This window comes from Phocoena phocoena, chromosome 20, assembly GCF_963924675.1.
Source record: "Phocoena phocoena chromosome 20, mPhoPho1.1, whole genome shotgun sequence".
NCBI classification, from domain to species: domain Eukaryota; kingdom Metazoa; phylum Chordata; class Mammalia; order Artiodactyla; family Phocoenidae; genus Phocoena; species Phocoena phocoena.
In genome coordinates this window covers 7524880-7543216 of record NC_089238.1, presented here as the reverse complement: position 1 = coordinate 7543216, position 18337 = coordinate 7524880, and the positions used below count along the sequence as shown (strand labels likewise).

Here is an 18337-nt window from a genome sequence, read left to right as displayed (position 1 = left end):
CCTTCCCCCACGCTCCCATGTTTTAGCGTATCTGTGGTTTTTCAGGGGCTGAAATGTTGGGTAAAGTTCCACTTGTCACACAAACTGCCCCAGCTACAGAGAGTTTGTCGTCCATCAAACTTTCTAGCAGTGGTGAGGTGTTGGGCTGCTGGTTTTACCTTTGTTAGCTTCTTTGCCGAGGTAATCTGGAATTCCGGAATCCCAAGCCCTCTGGAAGGTCCCCACAGGGTTCTTTACAGGCATTAGAGCTGACCCTCTCCGGAAAAAATCCCTCCTCTGGAAACACATTCCGGAAACACAGAAGGGAAGTTGGTGAGTGCTTACTATAGCACATCCATGAGTTTCTTCTGTCCTGATGACCCAGGGAAGAGAAATATCTCTTCTCAAAAAGACCAGGATGGTCAATGCTGGAACAGGGAGTTCCCTGTTCCTGGTGGGGCAGTGATCTAGAAGTACTCTGGATATGGGCTGGGAAGAACAGGTGGGCACTGTGCATTCTAGAACTGCCATGAGCTTCTGCAGACGTTGCCAGCCATCATGAAAAGATCTTCCATTGATTCTAGAATGTTCTGGCAGTTGCAGAAAGCCAGCCCCCCTTTTTCTCCAAGTCTAGCCAACTAGAATCACTCTAGAAATGGGTGTCCACCAGCTGCAGGACCACCAGCTTCTCCAGAAGCTGCTGGGCTTCCAGAGATACATAACACTGGCCCTAGGTTGATCAGACTATTTCAGAAAGTCTCCCTGCTCCTCAGTGCTCAGCCAACATCTGGAGTGGAGTCAAGTCTGCATTAATGCCCACCCACTCAGGCAGGAAGGCGGCCTCGGGTTTAAAGATATTCAGGAAGCTGGAGTTGGGCAGGGTAAAGTTGGCCAGGTAGACGGTGTTTCCACCAGCCAGGTAGGCGGCCCAGAAGCCGAAGGTGCCAATAGTCATGATGGTGTGGTTGCATTGTGTGAGCAGCGCAAAGTCCTTGCTGGGGGCCCCTTCTTGCCCATCGCCAGCGAAGATCACATCCCCCCGGGAGGTGTCGATGTTTTCCCGGCACCACTCCATGCCGTTGCTGGTGACCACAAAGATCGGGGCTTCATGCCGGGCCCGGAACCAGTCCATAGCCTGCTGGAGGTAAGCGCGATCACCCACTACACCCTTCCAGTGATAGGGCATCACCTTCAGGTAGTCCCCACGGCGCACGTGGACACCCACGAAAGTGCTCGGGTGGTCCCCCGTGCGGCTAAGCCGGAAATGACTCAGTAAACTCTGGGCCTCTCGCCGAAGGTGGTCGTGCAGGGTGAACTCACTGCGGATCTGTTCCCGGAGGTGATGGAAGAAAGTCCAGGAGCAGGGGAAACCGCTGAGCTTCAGCCAGGGCTCCTTCAGTTGGGCGTACTGCTCCAACATCCAGTCGTGAAGCTCCAGCTCCCACCAAGGCGTACGGCTGTTCACCTCAGGCGCCAGCACGGGCAGGGTGATGCGGAACACGGGGGCCAGGGTGGCGTGCATGGCAGGCTGGATGAAGGCCTGGCGACCGTTGAGCTGGGCCAGGGCCAGCAGCGTGGCGTACTGCCCCATCTGGTTCCCAAGCCGGCCGTTTGGGTAGATAGTCCAGGTTCCTGAGAGGGAAGCAGGATGCTTGGGACAGGAAAAAGAGGCGTTGGGGTTTATGGGTGTGCCCGACAGGCAGATGATGGCCACAGGGGATGTCACTGGGTTACGGTCTGGACATAGGGCAGAGAGGCCTAAGCCATTGTGAAAGAGGTCTTGGTGGATGTGGAAGAAGAAGATTGAGGTCAAAACACAGGTTAGCAGGAAGGTCAGACAGAGGTGACGGAGCCTGGGTGCCCACATGGCTGCAAGGGAAGAAAAGTGAATTACGAGATACTCGAAGCTTGAGAATGAATGTCAAGGAGGAGCGGCCTGAGAGAATGAGGAAACTCTGGGTTTGGAGACCTGGGTCTGAGGGAAAAGGGGATCAGGGCTCCTGGATCTGAATTAGGAGAAGCTAAGGGCTTGGAATCGCAGCAGATGGAAGATGGTGAAAATTAGTGGTTTCCAAAATAGCAATGGTCCGCGACCCACCACCTTGTCCTCACATCTTGGAATTTCACTCTCCCAGGCAGTAAGGTCCACTGACGTTGGACAGTGTTCCCCCAACTCCTTTCTCAGTGAACCTGTGTGTGAGGGGCAGAGTCCACCAGGGAGATGGCAGGAAGCAACGGGCCAAGTAGAACATGAGAGGCTGGAGGTCCAGGCCTGGATGGGGGATCTTGTTTCCTGGAGAAGCAGGAGTTGGGGGTCGGGTTGGAGGAGACTCCTGGGGGTCATAGGGGGTTAGAGGTTGGGGGAGCGCCTCCTGGGACTGAAGGCCCGATTCCTGGGTCCGAGGCATCTGCATTTCTCACTTACCTGAGCTCCACAGTCAGCTTGGCGTGAACGGAGCGTTCCGGCCCCAAGTGCAGCCCACATCCGGCGGCCCCCGGAACCCTGGACTCCAGGTTCCCAGGCCCGACAGCCCTCCCCCTCCACGCCGCCTCCCCCGACTGGCTGCGAGGGCTCGGGAAGGGGAGGTAGGAGAGGGGACGCGGTCCGGAGGATCCCAGCCCCGCCCCTCCCCGGCCGGCAGGTAGCTTGGAGGCGGAGCCCCGCCCCTTCCCTGGCGCCGAGCCCCAGCTCCCAGTTCTAGGGCCGCAGCCCCCGCCGTCCTCCCTCCCCCGGACCAGGAGACCCGCGCCCCAGCCCCCCTCCTGCCTGACATCGGCCAGCCAGGGGCAGCCTACCTGGCCTCCTAGCAGCCCATCCTTCCGTGGACACCGAGATCTAGCGCGCAGCTGCAACGCTGGACTTCGACCTCTCCCTCTTCCCCTCCAGTTTCTGGGTTCGCCATCCGCCCTGTGTACCAGGATGCGCCGAGTCCGGCCACGGCCCAGCGGCTTCCGCCCCCTGTCGCGTCCTCCCGTGGAGATGCAGAACCTGTTAACCTGGCTGCTCCATGGGCGGGTGCAAAGCCTCCGCCGGCTCTGAGTCCCGGCGTGAGAGCCTCTGGCGGGAACGTGTCCCCGCGCCCACCAGGGGCCGCCGATCCCCACTCCGCCCCATCCACCCGCAAATTCGAGAGTCCCGGCTCCCAGTCTCTCCGTCTGAGCGAACCCTAGCGTCAGGCACCTGACGGTGAAGGGAACGTCCCGCCTCTCCCGAGGACGGGAACAGAGAAAGCAGAAGTGGAAGAGAAACTCTCTTCCGCAGAGGCCGAGGCAGACCCGGCTAGGAGCAAAAGCCTCCCTCTTCTGCAGACGTGAGGCAGCTTCCCTCCACCGAGCCTTCTTCCCACCAACCCCCAGCCTGGCCCGAGCGGTCTGAACATTACCATTCAAGAAAGCAAAGACCCAGGAATTGGACTTGACTCTCTAGAGATCTGATCATAACTTCTCCAGACCCAGGATTCCCAGCCCCCAGCCCCCTCCTCAGAATGAGAAGTCCGGGCCTCCAGTCACCCGCCTCCTTCAGATCTGGTGTTCAGACTCTCGCACGTTTAGCTTCCAGGAAATTGCCCAACCCCTCATTCCCTTTGGGATCTTGGGTCTAACTTCTCCCTCCTGAGCCTGTGTCAGTTGTCAACTCTGAGTCAAAGATTCTCACCCTCCCCCCACTCCCCCAGGCTATTCTGAGGGCACCGGTCTGCTCTTAGTTAGCTTCTCTGGTGAAAGAAACATCAGGATTGCATCAGGGTCCAGGAGGAGGAGGCTGGGTTGTTTGGTGTATGAGTGCCTGGGCTGGGATTTGTGAGCAGGTTGGTCTGAAGCTCCCACACCAGGACTCCTGTGTCCTTGAGGAGAACGCTCGGATCATATACAGCACTTGCTTTCTTAATGACCAAGGAACCTCAGTGTCTGACCCCCAGAAACCCAGAAAGTCAGGTGAGATGCAGAAACGCCAGAGGAACCTCAGTGTCTGACCCCCAGAAACCCAGAAAGTCAGGTGAGATGCAGAAACGCCAGAGGAACCTCAGTGTCTGACCCCCAGAAACCCAGAAAGTCAGGTGAGATGCAGAAACGCCAGAGGAACCTCAGTGTCTGACCCCCAGAAACCCAGAAAGTCAGGTGAGATGCAGAAACGCCAGTTGTGGGACACCATCTGCATCAGTCGGGCAGAGAGGTGGATCCCAGCCCCCTTCCTGCTCAGACTCAGGAGCCCAGGCCCCCAGCCCCCTTCTCCCTCAGACCCAAGAGCCTGAACCCCCAGCCTCCTGCTTCTTCAGACCCACGAGTCTGAAACCCCAGTTCCCTCCGGCCTCAGACCAGATGGTCTGGGCCCCCAGCCCCTTTCACTCAGGTCCCACTTCATCACATTTCTATCCCCCTGATGCCTCAGACCCAGGAGCCCAGGGCCTCAGCTGGAAGGACCCCTGATTGCATCATCCGTTCAGGCTGACCTGGCCACCGTGGAATTCTAGCATCTGCCATGTGGGTCAAATATCAAGGGTCAAGCGTCGGGAAGGTGATTGGGCGGGTCTGTCTGGGTATAAATTCTGGAGCATCTGCATTCTTCCCAAGAGATTTGGGTGTCCTGTCAGCCGTGAATCTACGTGCGAGAGGACCCAGGCATTTCAGCTACCAGAGAAGCCATCGTGAATCTGCTCTCCCCAACAGCCAGGCTCTGAAACAGAATCTAGACCATTCAGGTCTTCAAAGCCCAGACCCCATACCTCACTTGAGGACGTGAACCATTGATGGGCTGGGACAAGACCAAATTCGAGCACCTGGGACTGTGGGTCCCTGTGCTAGCTGTCCTGCTGGGACCCTGCCAGGCACATCCCATTCCTGACTCCAGCCCCCTCCTCCAATTTGGGGGCCAAGTCCGCCAGCGATACCTCTACACAGATGACGCCCAGGAGACGGAGGCCCACCTGGAGATCAGGGCTGATGGCACAGTGGTGGGGACGGCCCGCCGGAGCCCCGAAAGTGAGTGTAGGGGTAGGGCCTGGTCCTGAGGGAGGAGAGAATTGGGGGCTGGCCTCCTGGGTCTGAGGGAGGAGAGGGACGGGCAAAGGCCTTCTGAGTCCCTGATCACTTTCTCCTCTCAGGTCTTCTGGAGCTGAAAGCCCTAAAGCCAGGGGTCATTCAAATCTTGGGAGTTAAAACATCCAGGTTCTTGTGCCAGGGACCAGAGGGGAGGCTGTATGGATCGGTGAGTTTCCAGGACCCCTGTCCCTGCGCTCCACCCTTCCTCTCCCCACCCTCACAGGCTGGGGGACCATGTTTTGCACCTTTGACCTTGGCCAGGCTTGGCTCGATGCTCTCTGCATGCCCCGGCCTCACCACAATCCCTGGAAGGGGCAGCTGTTGTCATCCATGTTCACAAGAAGAGGAAACTGAGGCTCAGGCAGGGCCACCACCGGCCCCAAGTCACAAAGCCTGTGAATGACAGAATGACCTGGGAGACAGAGTCTTGTGACTCGTAACCCATGCTGACAACACAGGCTCCTACAGACCTGACTCATGCTGGGTGCAGGGTCACTCTGGGAATCGATGGCCTGTAAAGTGAACATGACCTTGGGTGCTAGCCAGATGCCCCTGCCAGGACTCAGAGAGCCTCCACTGATCCCTGGGCTGGAATATTCTTCTCTGTGAAGTGAGAGGGCAAGGAGGTGAGCCTGGCGGGACTGCCTAGGGGTAAAGAAAGAGCCTGCTTCTGTGGTTTTGAGGAAGGGGCTGGGGACCTGGACTCTGCATCTGAGGAAGGAGTGGGTTCCCCGGCTCCCCAGGAGTCCCGGGACTCCCACATCCTGCTGGAGGACAGGACTGTGTGGTCTGAAGGAAGAGAGAGCTGGGGGCCTGCATCCCTGAGTGTGGGAGAGGATGGAGCTGGGGTTCCTGCAGGAGGAAGGTGTAGAGGAATCCCACGTCTCTGATCTTTGTTCTCAACCCCTCAGCTCCACTTCAACCCCCAGGCCTGCAGCTTCCGGGAGCTGCTTCTTGAGGATGGATACAACGTTTACCAGTCTGAGGCTCTTGGCATTCCCCTCCGCCTGCCCCCACACCGCTCCTCCAACCGGGACCTGGCCCCCCGGGGACCTGCTCGCTTCCTGCCGCTGCCAGGCTTCCTCCCGCCACCCCTGGAGCCTCCAGGGATCTTGGCCCCGGAGCCTCCCAACGTGGGCTCCTCAGACCCCTTGAGCATGGTGGGACCTTCACATGGCCGAAGCCCCAGCTACACTTCCTGAAGCCACAGGCTGTTTATTACTGAGTCTCCTCTTTATTTATCGTATTATTTATCTTATTTATTTTCTTTTTTTTCTTACTTGAAATAATAAAGAGTCTGAGAGGAGGATCAGAGTGAGCACATGTGTTTGAGGGAGGAAATGGGGTCAGCTTCCTTGTCTCCCCTGGCCCCCCCCCCCCCCCCCCCCCCCGCATTGCCACAAGGCTGTGGGAAGGTCCCAGCCTTTCTGCCCCCCTCCCCTGGCCAGCCCTCAGATTTCTGCTCCACTAAGTTGTTCCCAGGGACTCTGGACTATCCCTGCCCTTTGACAGGACAGGACTTGTTATTCTCCCCCTCCCCCGTCCCCAACCTTGTGTTAGTGTTGTGGAACTATTTCTCTGAGGTAACTCAATAACGGGGGACATTTTTAAAAAATAACACAGCAGACCCACAGCCTCATGGGAAATGTAGTTTTCTGGGTTCATTTAACACTAGGAATGGAAAGACATCTTTGTCCTTGCTGGGGCAAGGACTCTTGGATTCTGGGGGTGTAGTTGGTTCTAGGAACACACTCTTGGGTCCTGAGGGATCAGTGAGCTGGACACCTGGATCCTGGAGAACAGGGGAATAAGAACCTGGGCACGCTGGTCTGAGAGAGGAGGGGCTGAAGATTGGGAGTCCTGGGTCTCAGGAAAAGGACCTGAGAATCTGAATGCTTCCATCCAGGTGCTTATGGACTTTGGAGTGTAATGATTGTCACAGAATCCAGTCTCAGTGAGCACGTTGCCCATCTTCCTCCCTTTCCACAACTTAGATTTCAATATTGCTGTGCAAGTTATCTCCTGGTTAGGAAAGATTTGAAGTCAAAGATTTAGACTACATTTCACAGGGGTGGGTCAGCTTTGGCTGGACCCCAGGTGTCTGACTGACCACTGCAGCCTCACAGGAGTTGTGGTCTCAAGCCCTTGATCTAAATTCCAAGGTCCAAGTGAGAGGAACATCTCAGTCAAAAGGAATATAAGTGTGGGTCCCAGAAGGTCATGCGAGGGATTCAATGCCTGGAGAAAATGAAGGTCTGTGTCTTGTAGAAAATACAGTTTCCCACTCCGATGGAACCAGACTGGCTCAGTCAAGGGAGAGTTCTCACTGGAAACAGAATCTGAAATGCCACAAGGGGGCGGGGACCCAGAAAGAGGGAATCAGACAGGGAACCTGCAAAATGTGTTCAAACGAGCACCTGTCACTCGGTCTGAGCACTTTGAGTCCCCAACTTGTAGTGCCTCCTTTCTGGTAGAAGCAGGTTAGTGTCCCCTTGTCCAAAGACCATCCTCTGAGGTTGCTGCCTGACACAGGGCTGCCGATCTTCCTCAGGATCCACCTCCTTATCTCCAAATGCTTCTAGACTTGACTCCTGGCAGCCTCCACTGGGTAAGGTACAAAGCGTGATCAGTGAGGAACTATGACACGCACCAAAAGAATTGCAAGATCTTCCCCTTGAAATTGACAGCAAACTGGGCAGCCAGTCTGGGAAGGGGAGCTGGTAGATGAATTGATTGACAGAGAGTCCAGATTCCAGGGTGAGCTCTAGGGGCTGGGGGGTGGCCCTAGTTTGCTCTTTCGTTGGCCAGAACCTGCACCCCAAGTGGTCTAAACTTGAGATGCTGTAGAGTGGCTGTTCTCAAAGCGTGGCCCCAAACCAGCAGTATTAGCATCACCCAGGAACTTGTTAGAAATGCACATTCTGGACCCCAGACCTATTGAATCCAAAATTCTGGGAGAAAGGCTAATTCATAGGGCCAGAAATCAGATTAGTGGCTGCCACCAACTGGTGGGAGAATGGAATGAGGATTTATTAGTTTCCTAGGGCTGCGGTAAGAAAGTACCACAAACTACAGGGCTGAAAATAACAGAAGTTTGTTCTCTCACAGTTCTAGAGGCTAGAAGTCTGAAATCAAGGTGTCACCAGGGCAATGCCCTCTCTAAAGGCTCTAGGGGAAGATCCTTCCTTGCTTCTTCCCAGCTTCTGGTGGTTGCTGACAATCCTTGGCATCCCTCGGCTTTAGACACAACACTCCTATCTCTGCTTCCATCTTCACATGGCCTTCTCCCTGAGTGTCTGTTTCTTCTTACGAGGGTACCACTCTAACCCAGTATGACCTCATATTAACTTGATAAAGACCCTATTTCCAAATATGGCCACATTCACTGGTTCCAGGGGACGGGCATTTCCAGGGGATGCTATTTAACTCAGTACACATCTCTATATGCAGTTGCCACAGTCCATCTTCTCTTGCTCACATGTAAGTAATTGAGGAATTTGTTTGGTAGGGAGTGGGGTGGCCAGGATAGCTTTCCTAACCTCATCATTCTCATAGTTCTGCTGTTTCCATACAGTATGAAAAAATACAACCTCTCAGCATAGTCACATTGCCAATATTTCAGAGAGAGATATACCTCCTCCGTTTACTTCCCCCCCGCCCCCCGGTACCTGAAACTTTTCTCTCCTTTACCCCCAGAGTTCCTGCCACAATCAATCTGGGTTTTGCTTCCATTCGTTTTCACAAGGATAGAGCTTTGTCCAACCACTAAAAAGAAAGGATAATTCTGTAACGTGATAGATGCTAATTATCACTACAATGGCAATCATATTACAATATATAAATGTATCAAATTAACATGTTGTATACCTTAAATTTATACAATGTTATCTGTCAATAGATTTCAATAATTTTTTTTAAGTATGGAGTTTTGTTCTTCCAAAAGAGAGATTCCGTTGAGTAATTCTGAGATCTCTGAGGACCCAGACCACCCCCAGCACACCCCAACTACTAATTGGAGCCTGTGAAGCTTCACACACACAAACATACACACAATTTTTAAAATATTTGTTTATTATTATTATTTTTTGGGGGGCTGCTTTGGGTCTCAGTTGTGGCATGTGGGATCTTTCATTGCAGTGCGTGGGCTCTTTGTTGCAGCGTGCAGGCTTCTCTCTCTAGTTGTGTCGCGTGGGCTCCGGAGTGCACGGGCTCAGTGGTTGCGGTGCCTGGGCTTAGTTGCCTCAAAGCATGTGGGATCTTAGATCCCCAACCAGGGATCGAACCAGCATGCCCTGTGTTGCAAGATGGATTCTTAACCACTGGGCCACAAGGGAAGTTCCATTCCCCCAATACACACACACACACACACACACACACACACACACACACACACACACCATTTTGCTGTTGTTCTCAGATTATCTCACCAAGTCCTCAGCTATGAGGGCAACCTCTCCTCTAGAGGTGAGGACTGGTGGGAAGTTTCCAATCTTCATAGCATTTTTTTTTTTTTTTTTGCGGTACACAGGCCTCTCACTGCTGTGGCCTCTCCCGCTGCGGAGCACAGGCTCCTGACGCGCAGGCTCAGAGGCCATGGCCCAAGGGCCCAGCCGCTCCGCAGCATGTGGGATCCTCCCGGACCGGGGCACGAACCCGCGTCCCCCGCATCGGCAGGCGGACCCTCAACCACTGCACCACCAGGGAAGCCCCATAGCACTTTTGCTCGTTTCCTTTTCTTCCTGTGCTGGCCCTGGTTTGGCCTCACCCACTCATATTTCAGGGTTCATGGGGCTCCACTGTCGGCTGGTTTTGTAAAGCATTGTTTGTGAGCTTCTACTATCCAACTGGCTCTCCCGGGGGGGAGGGGTGGAATTTGGGAAGATCAAGAAACTCTGCTGCCTAAACTGAATCTAATCACAAGGAAACATCGAACAAATTCCAGTCGACGACCGACAACCGTCTGCAAAACAACTGGCCTCGACTCTTGGAAAATGTCAAGGTCAAGCAAAAGATGGGGAAACTGTGTATATGAACAGAGACCAGAGTCAGCCCAAGGAAATGCAGTTTGTTGAGTAATCCAGGTGATATCCTGGATATTAACAAGAAACAATGAAATTTGAATGAGTTCTGAACTTTAGATAGCAGTCATTTATCCATGTTAAAATTTTCTGGGTTTGATCTCTGTACTGCGGTTATTAAACAGAATGTCCTTGTTCTTAGCAAATACACACTGAAGTATTTCGGGACAAAGGGGCATGGTATCTCCAATGTTTTCTCAAATATTTCTGGAAAGGTAAATACATAATAATATATAGACATAGAGAGTGAATGAGAAAGCAAAAGGGGGCGGGAATAGCGATAATCGGGGAGCCTAGTTAAGGATATATGGAGTTCTTTGTACAAATCTCTTTTTTAAAAAAATTAATTAATTTATTTATTTTTATTTTTGGCAGTGTTGGGTCTTGGTTGCTGTGCGTGGGCTTTCTCTAGTTGCGGCGAGTGGGGGCTACTCTTGGTTGCGGTGCGTGGGCTTCTCATGTGGTGGCTTCTCTTGTTGCAGAGCACAGGCTCTAGGCGCACGGGCTTCAGTAGTTGTGGCACACGGGCTTAGTTGCTCCGCGGCATGTGGGATCTTCCCGGACCAGGGATCGAATCCGTGTCCCCTGCATTGGCAAGCAGGTTCTTAACCACTGCACCACCAGGGAAATCCCTACAAGTCTTTTTTTAAATTGAAGTATAGTTGATGTACAATATTATATAAGTTGCAGGTGTACACCATAGTCATTTATCATTATAAAATATTAGCTGTATTCCCTGTGTTATACAATATATCCTTGTAGCTTATATATTGTATACATAGTAGTTTGTACCCCTTAATCCCCTGCACCTATCTTGCTCTTTGTATGAGTATTGAAACTTTCCGTAAGTTCAAAATTATATCAGGTAAAAGTTACTCCTACCCCAAAGAAATCCATGCTACAGCCCCTATTGCTATCTTGCTTCTTTCCAAACATCCTTCAGAATGCATCAATGAGCTTCTAAGAAGAAAGAGAAATCTCCAGGTTCTCTCCCCATCCCACCCATGAAAGAAAGAAAGAAAGATTGAAAGGAGGGAAGGAAGGAAGGGAGAAAGAGAAAAGAAAAAAGAAAGAAAGAAGGAAGGGAGAAAGAAAGAAAGAGAAAAGAAAGGAAGGAACGAAGACAAAAAGGAAGGAAGGAAGACAGAGGGAGAAAGAGAGAAAAGAAAGAGAAAGAGGGCTTCCCTGGTGGCGCAGTGGTTGAGAATCCGCCTGCCGATGTAGGGAACGCGGGTTCGTGCCCCAGTCCGGGAGGATCTCACATGCCGCGGAGCGGCTGGGCCCGTGAGCCATGGCTGCTGGGCCTGCGCGTCCGGGGCCTGTGCCCCGCAACGGGAGAGGCCACAACAGTGAGAGGCCCGCGTACCGCAAAAAAAAAAAAAAAAAAGAAGAAGAAGAAGAAGAAAGAGAAAGAAAGAAAGGGAGAAAGAAAAGGAAGGAAGAGAGAAAGGAAGAAAGGAAGGAATAAAGGGGTTGGGAGGGAGGGAGGGAGGAAGGAAGAAAGAAAGAAAGGAAGAAAAGGAAAGGAAAGACGGTGAAAGCAAAGGTGAGAGAAAAGGAGGAGACAGAAGGGGAAAAAAAACATAAGGAATAAGTGAAACTCCAAGTGGAAAGTGTGAATCACCACGCGGCCTCCTGGAATATGCTGATTCTGTGATAGGGACAATTTTCAAGGCGAAGCTTAAAGGGCCACGACTTCAATGAAAGCCTGATGTTTGAAATCCCACCAACCCACATACAGTGGAATGTTATTCAACCTTGAAAAGGAAGGAAATTCTGAAGCATGTTAACATGGATGTATCTTGAAAACATTTTGCTAAATGAAAGAAGCCAGACACACGAGGATAGATACTGTATGATTCCACTGATAAGAGGTACCTAGGGAGGGGCTTCCCTGGTGACGCAGTGGTTGAGAGTCCACCTGCTGATTCAGGGGACACGGGTTCGTGCACCTGTCTGGGAGGATCCCACATGCCGTGGAGCGGCTGGGCCCGTGAGCCATGGCCGCTGAGCCTGCGCGTCCGGAGCCTGTGCTCCTCAACGGGAGAGGCCACAAGAGTGAGAGGCCCGCGTACCGCAAAAAAAAAAAAAAAAAAAAAAGAGGTACCTAGGTTAGGCAAATTCATAGAAACAGGAAGTAGAATGGTGGTGGCCAGGGGAAGGGGGGAATGGGGAGTTGTTGTTTCATGGGTACAGAGTTCCAGAGTGAGGTGATGAAAAAGTTCTGGAGATGGATGATGGGGTGGTTTCCTAACAATGTGCAGGTACTTAATGCCCCTTGTAAGTAGTTAAAATGGTCAGCTTTACGTTATGTGTATGTCATCACAATTTCTTTCTTTTTTTGCCATACTGCACAGCTTGTGGATTCTCAGTTCCCCAACCAGGGATTGAACCTGGGCCATGGCAGTGAAAGCCTGGAATCCTAACCACTAGGCCACCAGGGAACTCCCATCACAATTTTAAAAAAAAAAAATCCACCGGGCTTCCCCGGTGGCACAGTGGTTGAGAGTCCGCCTGCCGATGCAGGGGACGCGGGTTCGTGCCCCGGTCCGGGAAGATCCCACATGCCGCGGAGCGGCTGGGCCCGTGAGCCATGGCCGCTGAGCCTGCGCGTCCGGAGCCTGTGCTCCGCGACGGGAGAGGCCACAACAGTGAGAGGCCCGCGTACCGCAAAAAAAAAAAAAAAAAAAAAATCCACCAAACTACACTAAGAAAATGTTCAAGGAGATTTTCCTGTTTCCATTTGGGGTCTCAATGGAAGAAACATGGTTCTCTATTGAAAACTGTGTCACCACCAGACCAGTCTCACATGGAAGGGGTATAAGATCAAACTCAGTGGTGGAGGCACTCCCAAGATGAGAAATTAATAGTATCGATATTGGGCTAGTGATAGCTCTAGGGCTTCTGGCTAAAGCAAAGCAAAGCAAAGCAAAGCTTCTCTGGATAGACGCTGCTCAACTACATCATAGAGGAAGTCTTGAAAGAGCTCATAATCCAAATACACAAGGGAAGTAGGCACAGGGTAGATGTCAGCAGATGTATTGAATGACAAGACGAGAGAGGCTCGCCCCACCCCGTCTTGCAACAACTTTAAAGGGAAGAGCTGTGAGAAGAAAATGACTGTTCGAGATCTTTTTTGTACAATTATTATCTAATACGTACAAAATGCAGTTTACCATCTGAACCATTTTCAAGTGTGTGGTTCATTACTACTGAGTATATTACCATTATGACGCAACCAATCCCCAGAACTGTTTCATCTTGCAAAACTGAACCTCTGTACCCCTTAAACAATGACTCCCCATTTCCCCCTCCCCCAAGCCCCTGACCACCACCATTCTACTTCCTGCTTCTATGAATTTTACTACTTTAGATACCTAGGGTAAGTGGAAACACACAGTACTTATTTTCTGATTGGCTTCTTTCATTTAGCAAGATTTCAAGGTTTTCAAGGTTCACCAGTGTTGTAGCAGATGTCAGAATTTCCTTCCTTTTTGGCTGAATAATATGGCATTGTATGAATAGACCACATTTTGTTTATCTGGTCACCTGTCATGGGATTTAGGTTGCTTCCACATTTTGGCTATTGTGAAAAGCGCTGCTGTGAACATGAATGTACAAAGATCTCTTTAAAAAAAACCCTGATATCCAGAATTGTATTGCTGGATCACATGGTAATTCAATTTTTAATCTTTTGAGGAATTGCCTGTGATGGTTAATTTTATGGCTCAACCTGACTGGACTAAAGGATGCCCAGATAGCTGGTAAAACATTATTTCTGGCTGTGTCTGTGAGGGTATTTCCGGAAGGGATTAGCACTTGATTCAGTAGACTGAGTAAAGACATCCACCCTCATCAGTGTGAACGGGTGTCATCCAACCCACTGAGGGTCCAAATGGAACAAAAAGGCAAAGGAAGGGCAAATTCTCTCTAGCTCTTCTTGAGCCAAAACATCCATCTTTTTGTACCCTTGGACATTAGAGGTCCTGGTTCTCAAGCCTTGAGATACCAGGCTCCCAGGTTTTCAGATCTTTGGCCTCAGAATGAGTTATACCACCTACTTTCCTCCTCCTCCTAGATAGGAGACTATGGGACTTAACCTCCACAGCTATGTGAGCCAATTCCTATAATAAAATCTCCATATACATATATATATAGTATATATCATATATATACTATATGATACATATATGGTATATATACTCTACACTGATGTATTTTAGCTGTGGAAGTAGTCAGCGAACATTTAGAGGAAAGTTGATTGTTTGAAAATTAACTAATTCCCAAAAGACCCCAAATTGCTGTGAACATTTATGTGAGGTGATATTGTAGATTTGATTTGCATTTCCCTAATGATTAGTGATGTTGAGCATCTTTTCTTTTCTTTTTTCTTTTTTTTTTAATGCAAAGCATTTGCTTTATTTATGTATTTATTTATGGCCATGCCACATGGCTTGCAGGATCTTAGTTCCCCAACTAGGTATCGAACCCGGGCCCCCTGAGTGAAAGTGCCAAGTCCTATTCACTGGACTGCCAGGGAATTCCCCTGAGCATCTTTTCACACATATATCTTATATATGTATATCATATAGATGTATATGTATATCTTCTTTGGGGAAATGTCTATTCAAGTCCTTTGCCCATTTTTTAATTAGGTTGTTTGCTTTTTGTTGTTGAGTTGTAAAAGTTCATTCTGTATTCTGACTACTAACTCCTTATTAGATATATGATTTGCAAATATATTCTCCCACTCCATAGGTTGGCTCTGTAGATCGTGTCCTTTGATGTACAAAAGTTTTTAGTTTCGATGTAGTCCAATTTATCTATTTTTACTTTTGTTGCCCATGCTTTTGCTGTCATATTCAAGAAATTCTTGTTAAATCCATTGTCATGAAGATTTTCCCCTAAGAAAAGCTCTCTTCTAAGAGTTTTAGGTCCTTGATTTAATTTTATTTATTTACTTATTTGTTTGTTTTTGGCTGCGTTGGGTCTTCGATGCTGCGCGTGCGCTTTCTCTAGTTGCAGCGAGCAGGGGGCTACTCTTGGTTGAGGTGTGCGTGCTTCTCAGTACAGTGGCTTCTCTTGTTGCAGGGCTGGGCTCTAGGGCGCATGGGCTTCAGTAGTCGTGGCACGTGGGCTCAGTAGTTGTGGCTGGCAGGCTCTAGAGCGCAGGCTCAGTGGTTGTGGCGCCTGGGCTTAGTTGCTCCGCGGCATGTGGGATCTTCCCCGCCCAGGGCTCGAACCGTGTCCCCTGCATTGGCAGGCGGATTCTTAACCACTGCGCCACCAAAGAAGTCCCTTTTGATGAGATCTTTTAACGTCAGAAGAGCTTTTGTGTTCAGGCTCAAATATTCACAACTATTCAGTTTTTTGGTAATGATTAATTAATTTTCAAACAATCAACTTTCCTCTAAACATTCACTGACTACTTTGACAGCTAAAAATAGCAAGCCGTGAGTTTCACAATTTCAGATTTCCCAAAACATTTGAACATGGATTGCAATTTCATCAACAAACACAAATCTGGGATCTCAGATTCCCTTAAATGAGTTAAGAACCTTGAAGAGAAGAAAAAGAGTAGGGACTTCCCTGGTGGTCCACTGGCTGAGACTCCAGGCTCCTAATGCAGGGGGCTCAGGTTCGATCCCTGGTCTGGGAACTAGATCCCACATACATACTGCAACTATGAATTCACATGTTGCACCAAAGATGCTGTGTGCCGGAACTAAGACCCGGTGCAAGGTACGTATATTTTTTAAAAAGAGAGAGTTAGTGTAGCTTAAAATTTATTTTGAAAAAGAAGAAAAAGAGTAATACAGTCCTTTTTTTTTTTAATGAAAGCAAGTTTATTGAGAGAGATATGCATTCCATAGGCAGAATGCAGTCCCTCTCAGAAGGCGAGAGAGGACCAGAGTAATACAGTCTAGATCATATTTTTCTCAAGTCTAATATAACAGATTCTCACAAATGCTTTAAATACCTTCAAAGACATACAGGTAGGAGTACAATGATTATCACATTGATCGGTTTCCTTACAGTAAATTGTTTACAAATATATTTATATCATGGATAAAAATTTGTTTCTTCAATACCTCGATTTTGATCAAAGATTTTGATTCAACAATCTTGATACTTACCTGTGTTATTTCTTACCTACAAGAGAGTTAGTCTTTGCTCCTCTACCAGCTGAGTTAACAGTTTGACCATTTGATGGTTGAAGACTCGGACCTGGGATCCCTTCTAAACTGATTCTCATCAAGCTTGAGTTCCAGGACAATTGGACTTTGTTATGACTCCATGACTGCATGAGTTAGGAAATTGACTTGGGTGATCCTGATTTATTTCCCACAGCTGTTTTTTCAGAATGTCATAGCTTTGTAGTACAGCCTGAAGAACATGTTTTAAGAGTCATATCATTTTATAAATTTATTTATTTTATTTTTGGCTGCATTGGGTCTTCATTGCTGCCAGCGGGCTTTCTCTAGTTGCGGGGGCTACTCTTCGTTGCGGTGCGTGGGCTTCTCATTGCGGTGGTTTCTGTTGTTGCGGAGCACAGGCTCTAGGTGCACGGGCTTCAGTAGCTGTGGCTCGTGGGCTCAGTAGTTGTGGCACGCGGGCTCAGTATTGTGGAGCATGGGCTTAGTTGCCCCACGGCATGTGGGATCTTCCCGGACCAGGGCTCGAGCCCGAGTTACCTGCATTGGCGGGCAGATTCTTAACCACTGCGCCACCAAGAAAGCCCCAAGAATCATATCATTTTTTTAATATCATTTTAATAGGCTATTATTTAGCAGCTGTTTGTTCTGGAGCCTTCCCTGTTAAATATGTGGAATATGTCCTCTTTATTTTGCGCACATGGTGAGCCTGTTTTCCCTCTGTTTGTTCTCGGGAGGCTGGGCTGCTGTCTCTTTAGTGTGAATCTCACCTTCCAACTCTGTGACCCCTTTTGACAACTAACCAGAGTGGCAGGGAGGACCTGGCAGGAGACGGGGAGCCAGGACAAGGGGTCAAGGAACTTCTTTTCCAGCTCCAGTCTGCATCTTGCCAGCAGCCACAGGCAACAAGGGTTCCTGCTGCTTTGGGCACTTCCAGCAAGAGCCAGCTGCATGGCCTTGGCAGGGAGATTTCCAATTTCCTTGGACAGAGGTACTATCCCTCACAGGCCAGAGCACCTGCTGCCTGGACCCCCCTCCCCAGAGGTCTGAGTTCTACCCTGCAGAGAGCACTCCTCCAAGCTCCTGCATCCCCAGGGGTTTGAGCTGCTTCAGGTCACTCCTGACTCTACCTCAGAGGGCAAGTCTTGTTTACTCTTCCAGCCTCCTGGCACGTGTGTAACCAATTCCCTTTAATGAACTCCCTGTATTTTAAATACCTGGAGTGGGGCTTCCCTGGTGGCACAGTGGTTAAGAATCCTCCTGCCAGTGCAGAGGACACGGGTTCGAGCTCTGGTCTGGGAAGATCCCACATGCCGCAGAGCAACTAAGCCCGTGCACCACAACTACTGAGCCACATGCCACAACTACTGAAGCCCACATGCCTACTGCCTGTGCTCGGCAACAAGAGAAGCCACTGCAATGAGAAGCCCGCGCACCGCAAGGAAGACCCAACGCAGCCAAAAGTAAAAAAATAAATTAAATGAATAAACAAATACCTGGGGTGGTTTCTGTTTTCCTCAGCAGACCAAGAAACTTGGTCTGGGTTTCAGTTCGATTGAAAGCCTTTGGTCAATTTTGAAATCACAGCTTATCTTTCTAATAACGCTTAAGACCTACAATATTAACTACTGTAAAATGAACATGCTCTAATGTCTAAAGACTTTTCTTTAAGAATTAGAAATGAAAAAAGCCAAGGCATTATTAAAAGACCAGGCAGGTGACTTCCCTGATGGAGCAGTGGTTGGGAATCCACCTGCTAATGCAGGGGACACGTGTTCAAGCCCTGGTCCGGGAAGATCCCACATGCCGCAGAGCAACTAAGCCCGTGCGCCACAACTACTGAGCCCACGTGCCTAGAGCCTGTGCTCCACAACAAGAGAAGCCACCACAATGAGAAGCCAGCACACCGCAATGAAGAGTAATGCCCGCACACCACATCCAAGAGTAGCCCCCGCTCGCCACAACTAGAGAAAGCCTGTGCGCAGCAACGAAGACCAAACACAGCCAAAAATAAATAAATAAAATAGATAAATAAATTTTAAAAAGATGCATACTTATTTCAGAGGTTAAAATGCACCCCTTAGATCA

General features: G+C 49.9%; 2 protein-coding genes across 2 annotated transcripts; one reads left to right on the top strand and one right to left on the bottom strand.

The window, feature by feature from the left end:
- Nucleotides 1–325: 325 nt before the first annotated feature.
- On the bottom strand, nucleotides 326–1846 carry FUT1 (fucosyltransferase 1 (H blood group)). The gene has a single exon (XM_065898604.1). It carries the CDS (start codon nucleotides 1844–1846, stop codon nucleotides 749–751), a length of 1098 nt encoding a protein of 365 aa, XP_065754676.1. The 3' UTR covers nucleotides 326–748.
- Nucleotides 1847–4595: 2749 nt separating this feature from the next.
- FGF21 (fibroblast growth factor 21) lies at nucleotides 4596–6248 on the top strand. The gene is made up of 3 exons (XM_065899206.1): nucleotides 4596–4956; nucleotides 5079–5182; nucleotides 5928–6248. Exons 1-3 carry the CDS (start codon nucleotides 4725–4727, stop codon nucleotides 6216–6218), a joined length of 627 nt encoding a protein of 208 aa, XP_065755278.1. The 5' UTR covers nucleotides 4596–4724; the 3' UTR covers nucleotides 6219–6248.
- Nucleotides 6249–18337: the final 12089 nt, after the last annotated feature.